General features: G+C 32.0%; 1 protein-coding gene across 2 annotated transcripts; it reads right to left on the reverse strand.

The window, feature by feature from the left end:
- Positions 1-970: 970 nt before the first annotated feature.
- On the reverse strand, positions 971-4,739 carry LOC109809507 (Polynucleotidyl transferase, ribonuclease H-like superfamily protein). 2 transcript variants are annotated; one of them, XM_020372841.3, is made up of 8 exons: positions 4,333-4,739; positions 4,097-4,227; positions 2,867-3,061; positions 2,676-2,785; positions 2,451-2,567; positions 2,258-2,372; positions 1,950-2,165; positions 971-1,690 (listed from the first exon to the last, which is right to left on the reverse strand). In XM_020372841.3, exons 1-8 carry the CDS (start codon positions 4,653-4,655, stop codon positions 1,047-1,049), a joined length of 1,851 nt encoding a protein of 616 aa, XP_020228430.1. In that variant the 5' UTR covers positions 4,656-4,739; the 3' UTR covers positions 971-1,046. The 2 variants fall into 2 exon arrangements, with proteins under 2 accessions (XP_020228430.1, XP_020228429.1); XM_020372840.3 differs by having other exon boundaries at positions 2,676-2,788.
- Positions 4,740-9,361: the final 4,622 nt, after the last annotated feature.

The raw sequence follows: 9,361 nt of genomic DNA on the forward strand, positions 1-9,361 counted from the left end.
GTCGTGCGCGACTTAATGGGTCTGCTTAAAGGTGCGCACGACTAAGTGGCGAAGCGCGACTGGTGATGCACAATTGACGTCGACAACCCTCCGCCCAAACGTCCGACGACGACTACAAGCATGCCCAACAGAGGGAGAACCAGGTGAAGGAAGTTTTATCTATTTTTTTATTTCCAAAACCTTTGTCCATGTTCCACCTAGGATCAACATCGACCAATCAAACCTCTCTTTTCCAAATTTCTCAATGCTAAGCATTGTTCCTTTTACAAGCAACAGAGCAAAAAATTTAAGAAACTGTCTTGCCACATAGGATCACTCCAATGAGAGGTTTTTGTAAGCACTGTTGCTTATTCTTAAGCAACACAATAAGCACCTCCCATTGGAGGTACTAAGAGCATCTCCAGCAGGGTTGCTTAAGCAACCCCCCTTGCCACATCAGCCCATTTTCTCCTTTTTTCTTAAGCACCAGAGCTTGTACAAGAAATTTTGATAAAATTTAAGCAACTCAAATGGGCTGATGCCTGATGTGGCAAGGGAATTGCTTATAAACAATCCCATTAGAGATGCACTAAGTGGACTTTTTTTTTTACATAGCATCCACGTGACTGCTATGTGTTAAGTATTTTTTTGTTAAAGTTTTTTCTAAAATCTGATTTTAATCCTTATAAAATTTAAAGCTTGATTTTAATCTCTATAAAATTAATAGTTTTATATTGGTTCCTAATTCATAGTTTTTTTCTCGTTTTTCATCAATATGTATGTCCCTGTCATACACTTTCAGGAATTCAATCGATGGTTTAGCCCTTTTTTATATTCCCTTTTGGACATAATATTCTTCTCTACCTTCTCTCCTCGTGACGCCACATTACACATATGTTACATAATGCACCGATCACATTTTATATCACGTGAGATTGTAATTGAAAGGTTGATACGTGATGGAGCATCTTACTGTGTGACAAGTTCAGCATCACATAAACAAATCCTGTTACTTGCAATAAATGAATGATAGAACTAAAAATTTCAATAATAGGTTCATGACAACGTTAAAGATCATCCAAGTTAATCACATTGTCATTATACCAATGAATCTCAGAAGATTTTTTCTCACAATTATTCTCACAGCTAGAACTTTCCAAGGCTCTTTCTAATGACACTGCAAGATCCATCTCCCACAAACCTAGCCTGCATATCGTGTTGTAGGTATCATAACCAGTTACCCGCAGGCCATCTGACACCAACTCCTTTAAGTCCCCCCTTATTTCTTCACTATTCATCACGTCCATAAATTCTTTTGATACCCCAGATTGCCAGAAAACAACAATGGCACAACTTTTATCCACCAATTTAACATCAAACTCTCCTGAAAAGATATCATGGGATGAACGAAGTACACTCTTCAGCATGCCAGCTGTCATACCAAATTTGAATCCCCATAAGAAAACCAATTGTTCACAACCGACTCTTTTTGTATTATTGGTCCACACGCCAACATCCCCATTAGATGAATCTTGAATAGGGGCTGAGCATGGATGGAATACATTGGTGAAGTCTTCAAGCTCGGGGGCCAAATGCTTATTACCAGATTCAGTAACATTTGGGGAAATTTTCAATATAGAGCAGAGTTTCATAAATAAATAGCAAAGCCTTAATGCATTAAGTCCATGAATCTTGCCTTCTTTTACTGTAGCTGTATAAACCAACAAATAAAAAATAAATAAATAAGCCTAGCAAACAGTCATGAAAATAAGCCTTTTTTTGTGTGTAAAGTAATTCTTAGAGGAACAAAAACAACTCAGCATGCCTCTAAATATTGACAAACTAAGCATACAAGTTTTAAAGAACTGGTCATGAGGCTTGTACAAAATTAACACGGAACCATCTAATAAGCATGATTTTGAATTTTGCATAAAAATAAAATGTTGTGGTGACACCAAGTAGTGACTGACCTTGGTCAGGAATTTCCAAATCAACAGGTGCAAAGAAATGATTATTCAAGTAGGACATAGCACTCGGAATGTTGGTCACTTTTCTCATGGTTCCATGTTTCTTCATCAAATAATTTATGTCAAGTACCTTGGGGAAAACTGAGCGCAAGGAGCTCACAAATTCATCTACCTCAGGCGGAAGTGGTGCAATAAATTTTGAATGAATTAGTGTACAATCTGCACAAACCAGAAAAAAGTTAATAAAACAAAGAAAGTAGATCAGATCAGTACTAGAACTAAGTTGAGAAATTTCCATTTAAGAGATACACCATTAAGGCAATTGTGGGAGATAACAGGTTTCTGTGAAGCAGAAATCAAATCGATCACCTCTCGAAATCCACGAATTTTCTTGCTCTCCTCCTCTTCAAAATTTTGAAGCTCTCTCTGCAGTGTAAAACCATATTTATTTTCAAATAAAAAGTTATGAGGAACAAGCAAAAAACAGTAGAAGTTTCTCATTACCTCCAACAAATCCTTGTCTTCTTTTGAATTTGCCAAAACAATTCGTACTGCATTAGTGGTTCCACTCTTTGTAGGGATTGGCAAAGGAAGAAGATCATCTGAGTAATCTACCAACATCTACAAATAGACAATCAAAAACAAAAGGAAAATGATTCATTTAATTCATATACAATCATGAGGTGATCAAGGTTATAGAACAATTAAAATTTCATTAGTTCATTATACCTCCAAAATAAGCTGCACTTGACGTTCACTGCAAACATCTATAGTCATGCAAGGTCTTGATCTAAACAGTTCACTTCCCAGGACAATATTCTTAAGGGAATTGATAAGTTCTTCTGCACAAAATGAGAGTTACAGAACAGAAAGATCCCAAAAAAACCAAACTGAACAGAATCTGTTAGAGATTTTCTTACCATGTTTGCTTGTGTTTGTGTCTGAGCTTTTACATGAGTTTCTCCAATGTTTAATGCGTGTTCTAATCCTCTCAACAAAAACTGTATCGGCAACAGTAGAGGGTGTAGAAGATTTCATTACAGGATGAGAAGGGAGAGCAGTTCCAAGACGAATTCTAGCTACCGACTCTTGTGCTCTAGATAGATATGATATGCCTGTCATACAAATCAAAATCAATCATAGGTCATTAAAAGAATTGCAACCTCGAGCACAGGGCACCACTAATGCCAAAGAAGGTCCAGGGAGGGTAAATGTACTCAATCTTAGGCCATAGCCCCACAAAATGATTTGGGGCAACAACATCTAAGCTAAAAGGTAGCAATTTTATTGTTGCTGCCAAGGCTCACCCTCAGTCATATGTCATTAGAATATCACAGTAAGGGATCTGAATTTCCTGCAATGAGGGATTTGATTCAACACATTCACGCAGTCAGGCAATTGAAATTGTTGGATGAAGATCAAATGATTCATATTTTATCTTGGTAAATCAAACTTTAATTACACATCTCAGATTTGAACCATTTGATCTTCATCCAACAATGTTGATTTATGACTACGTGAAAATATGTGAATGCATGGAATCCAGATCCCAAAATAAGTAACAGAACCATAGATCCGCAATTTACATGTCATACCATAAGCTTTCTTTCTGCCTGTATTTACAAATTAACAGATTTCCTAAACTTATTAGACACTCTGGTATGCAGTTGAAGGGACCATCTCTTTAAGTGACTCAATCACCAAAACTTAGGCCAAAAAAATAAAAATCTTTTTTATCCCATTTCAAGAGTATTTCCAACTTCCAAGTATTACTCATTCGAATGTAGTTTCAGTTGCCTCACATAAGCAACTTAAGAAGCATATAGGCACAGAAACAGTCCCCATACAAACACAACAGCAGATTCAAATTCCCAGCGATAATAATCACTTTAAAACCATTCATGCAAACGCAATTAGATGCAATTCCAAGTGCTTTTGACGTTGTTCTCCCATCAAAATCCATATTTCACCTAGATAATTCGCGTAACAATAGTTTGCACAATAGTTCAATATAAAAAATAAAAAATAAAAAAATAAAAAAAATCAAAGAAAAGCTTCAATTCTAATCCTAGACCAACATAAAAAAACCTATCTAACTGCACTTAAATATTGCCCTTGAATTTACTCTGAACGAAAGAATAAAGTCTCACCATCATAGACGCAAGCATTGAAATCAAACCCCTGGCGCGCCATGGAGGCGAGAAGCGAAGTCTGGCACGAAAAGCTGTAAGCAGGCATCCCCATCTTCAACTCATCTCTCGGAAACAACACGAAATTATAACTGCACAGTGCACACCAACATATCATTTTTTTAATATATTATTCAAAAAGAGTAACCTACCATATTCCAAAAAAAAAAAAAAAAAAAAAAAAAAAAAGCACTGACGGGTGAGCGATGAGGTGGTTGGAATGGGTGACGGAGAAGGGGCAGACGGCGAAGTGGAGGAGCTGGAAGCGGTGGGCGGAGCGGCGGGCCTTGGAGTAGGCGGTTTGGGCGGTGTCGAAGGGGAGAGGGCGGAGCCACGACGGCGCCGAGGGAGAGCCCGTTTTTCCCAATGATATGGCGACGAAGTCGGAGGCGGAGATGTGCGTCTTTATCTCTTCCAGGGATTCGTGGAAGTTGGAGGTTGTCACCTGCTTAACCCTCCATTTGGAGGACGAGGTGGTGCAGAGGGAACGACGACTCCGTAACTGCAACACTGAGGCCATTACGACGCCGTTTCTGCTTTGGGTTTTTCGTTTAAGCCGCTACGCATAATGACTGCGGGAGCCTTGAGGTACTAGGCGGGTCGAATCTTAAGTGGATTTTTTTTTTCAAATCTTAAATGCATTTTTTTTTCCTCAATAATAGTTATGCGGTATTTTAGTTATTTAAATTTTAATAGAATAGCTTTAATCTTCAAATATTGTAATTATTTAATTTTTGACCTTTAAATTTTAATTGAATAAATTTAGTTATTAAAAATTATAATTTTCATTCATATTTTAAATAATATATATTTATTATTATTAAATAAATAAAATTTATATATATAATTAGTATTATAATATTATTATTATATTTATATATTAAGTTCATAAATATAAATTAGTAAATATTAATATATTTTAATAACATGATACTCATTAACACCACATCAACAACAAATTATTATATTTTTAATATAAGAAACTAAAATTATACAATTATGATATTTATTATATTAAAATTATTTAATTAAAAATTGAGTATCAAAATTGTACTCTTATAATACTTGAGGGATTAAAATTATTCGATTAAAACTGTAGAATCCAAAATCATATAATTATAATATTTAATCGATAAAATATGTAATTAATTTTTTTAATATTAAACAAGTTGATTATTCGTATATTCATGGGTTGCATTAGTCATATATTCTAAAATTAATTTTGTATATAATTAAATGCAACTAAATTATGATCTTTTATTTTATCTAATTAATTTAATTTGATATTTCTATTATCAAAATATTATATTTGATCCCTTAAATGATGTAATATGATTATTTTTTTATAATTCAGAGTAGCAATATTAATTTGTTTTACACGTGATACAATATAAAAAAAATTATGTGTATTGTCATGCGTACAAAGATTTAGCATCAATATTTTAGCATGTAATGCATAGATTAACTAAAGTTTAAAATAAATTTGTACATAAATATTATATTTGAATATAAAAATTATATTTAAATTTTGAATAAGTCGATATTTTTAAATATATAAATTATATTTGAGATTTATAATAAATAATTTATATTGTGACCAAAGATTACTTTATATTTATTGATAGTTTAAAAAAATATTAAATTTTAATTTATTAATTATTATAATAAATAAAAATTAAATTAGATATGACATTAAAAAATTCTTAAAAGACTCATGTCAAAAAAAATTTAGGTTAAAAACCTATTTTGCTCCCTTATAATAATTGTTTGTTTCAATTTAGTCTCACTTTTATTTTTGATCTCAATTTGGTCCCTAATAAATTAATTGGTTGCAATGTCGGACTTCTGTCCAAATTATTTAAACGGAGTTAATTGTTGGGCATGTAGATGCCACGTAGATGCATAGGTAGATGCCACGTGGATGCCAAATTTCTTGAATAGAACTAGAACGGCCCGTTCTGAAACGAGAACGGGCCGTTCTGGGTGCACTCTTGGTGTGTTAATTTTGCATCTGAAACGGGTCATTCCAGATGCAAAATTAACACACCAAGAGTGCATCCAGAACAGCCCATTCCAGAACGCCAACTTCATGCCTGCGCTGACCAAAATGCTGCAATGTGATTCAAAAATTGAAAATAAAAATTCATAACATATCATAAATTCAAAAATAGAAATATGATTTAGAGACTTAAAACAAAAATTCAAAACACAACATATACTAAAAAAGTTCAAGGAAATTACTGAGAAGGAAAATTATCTAGATAACGCTGAAGGTGCCAATAATACATCTTATCAATCATATAACACTGAATGGCAATAAGATATCAACATTATCTACCTATACATGAAAAGCTTTTTAATTTAACAATTAAATTTTTAAAAAATTGATATAAAACATTAATTATTAAGTAGAATAAATCTATCATGACTTACTCTTGAAGTAAGTAAATTTTTTCTTCATTAAAAATGAAGATAATTTTACCACAAAATAAAAAATAATTAAACAATAAAATAAAATATAAATAAAATATATTAATGTATTTATTATATTAGATATAAAAAGATAATTAAAATATAATTAATAATATATATTTTATAAAATTATTAATATTTTATATATAAAAAAAATGAAAAAAAATTTAGTGGGAGCAAGTGTCCCCACTATAATTAACTTAGATTCGTCCCTGCATGTGGTTGTATGGTGAAATGTTAGTCTTGTGTATCCTCTTCCTTTACTTCAGGTTGTACCTCCTCAAGAACAGGTTGTTGTTGTTGGGGTACATCGTTAATGACTTCAAGGAAAAATATCATGTCATTTCATCTTTTACTGTATAGTGTGAATTTGGTAGTAAGTGGTTCACTCTAATTTGACTAACAATGAAATAAAATCTGCTACCATTGTCCTTAGTGATACATTGCATTGTCCTTAATGATATACTGTATAGCCCAACTGTTTAGCAATTGAAGTTATCAATTTCCATTGACAATATTACCAAATCCAGTGTTTGAAATACTTTGTACCTTGGATCTTTTTCCTTCCACGATTCACAATCTGAACTATAATCATTGATCGTTTGTGTTTGGCATTCTGGAACCAGAACGACCCGTTCTGGTTTCACTCTTAGTGTGTTAATTTTGCACCTGGAACGGGTCGTTCCGGATGCAAAATTAACACACCAAGAGTGCACCCAGAATGGCCCGTTCTGGTTTCAGAATGGGCCGTTCTGGTTTCAGAATGGGTCGTTCTGGTTTTAGAACGGGCCGTTCTGGTTCCAGGTGTATTCCAGAAATTTGGCATCCACGTGGCATTCACCTATGCATCTACGTGGCATCCACGTGGCTAACAGTTAACTCCGTTTAAATAATTTGGAAGGAAGTCTGACATTGCAACCAATTAATTTATTAGGGACCAAATTGAAACTAGAAATTTGGCATCCACGTGGCATTCACCTATGCATCTACGTGGCATCCACGTGGCTAACAGTTAACTCCGTTTAAATAATTTGGAAGGAAGTCTGACATTGCAACCAATTAATTTATTAGGGACCAAATTGAAACCAAAAATAAAAGTGGCACTAAATTGAAACAAACAATTATTATAAGGGACTAAAATAGGTTTTTAGCCAAAAATTTAAAAAGACTTTGTCAAGATAGTCATGCATATTTTATATATAGGGATTGATTAGTTTTGATTAAACAAAAACAACCATATTTATCATTTTTAAAAATTATAGAACTAAATTAAATCTTCAGTCAAAAAAAAATAAATTAAATCTTTTAATAATAAAGATACTAAATTAAAATAATTGAATAAAATGTGAAAGAAGAAAAAAGTAATTTAATCATTATTTACTTAAAAATAGGCGATACAACATATGAGACAAAACAAACATTTTGACCAAAACTAAACAATAAGATAAATTTAATCTTATTTAAAAAAAAAACATAATAATAAATGAAATTAAATTTCAAAAAGAAACTTATATATTTTATTAATTTTTTTAATCTTACGATTTTATAAATTTATTGCAAAAATAGAATGCAATGTGATGTAACTAATTTTTTTATAATTATTTTATTAATATAAAGTATCCACTAGTTTGCAATTTTGATATAAACCCCTTATGGATCACAAATTTAGAATCTAAAACATGAATTTCTTTACACAATTTGTAAGAAAATATAAAAATTAAAAAGAAAAATTAGATTATGTGAGAAATGGTGAAAAAAATGCCACAATCTTTAAAGACTGATAAATCAAGAAAGATTTGTCACTTTAAATCAGAAAATTCAAATATAAGAATCAAGGTAGTCCTTAAAATCCTGAAGGTTTTTTTTTTTTTTTTTTTTGCAAAGTATCAAACTTCATTCCAAAATGAGTGAAAAATGATTATAAAGTCAGCATTTAGCCTAAAAAAATGTTAATAAATGGACCTAAAATCCGCTACGACCCACTTTAAAAAGTCCCACTAAATACGCTAAAATAAATCTCCTTCAAACAAGCCCAATAAAAGGCTCCACCAAATATACTAATTAAAAAGTATTAAGTCCAATACAAATGACAAGACTAACCAAAGTCAAAATACAAAATATGTCTAATCTATTAATTCTCTTCAAGCTCATTCAAGTGTAACCTTTGGTAGGTCTCCATCATTCCCTCCTTGCAAGAAATTCACCATTAAAGTTGATACTTTATTATCTACATAAAAAGAAAACGCAAGTATTAGTTTCAAGTAAACAAAATCCTACTTTTAAAGAGACTTGAATTCCTTAAAAATGGAAAGTCTCTTATTATTTATGTACTCATATATCCATCCTCCTAGATTGATGGGATCATGCACAAGGATCAAATACAAAAAGAACCAAAAAGAGTGCGCTAGATAGGGATGGTAATAGGTAGGGTATGGGTAGGGTCTTATAGTACCCTTCCTCATAGCCCTGTTTAAAAACAATACTTGTATCCAACCTCATACCTACGCAAATAGCAATTTTAATCATCATCCATGTATTTGATGGTTACCTATGTACCAATATCCACACCTGGGACTCGCATTTTACTTATTTATAAAGTAAATAAATAATAAAAAAATAATATTTCACACAAGTAAATATAATATTAATTTGTCAGGTCTTTAACATTGCAAGAATTTAACATAACAATTCTTATAAATAAGGATTACAAAATATTCAATTCTTATATATAAGCTTTATAAGAAATTCAATATA

This window comes from Cajanus cajan, chromosome 4 (genome assembly GCF_000230855.2).
Source record: "Cajanus cajan strain Asha chromosome 4, NIPB_CcT2T_4, whole genome shotgun sequence".
NCBI classification, from domain to species: domain Eukaryota; kingdom Viridiplantae; phylum Streptophyta; class Magnoliopsida; order Fabales; family Fabaceae; genus Cajanus; species Cajanus cajan.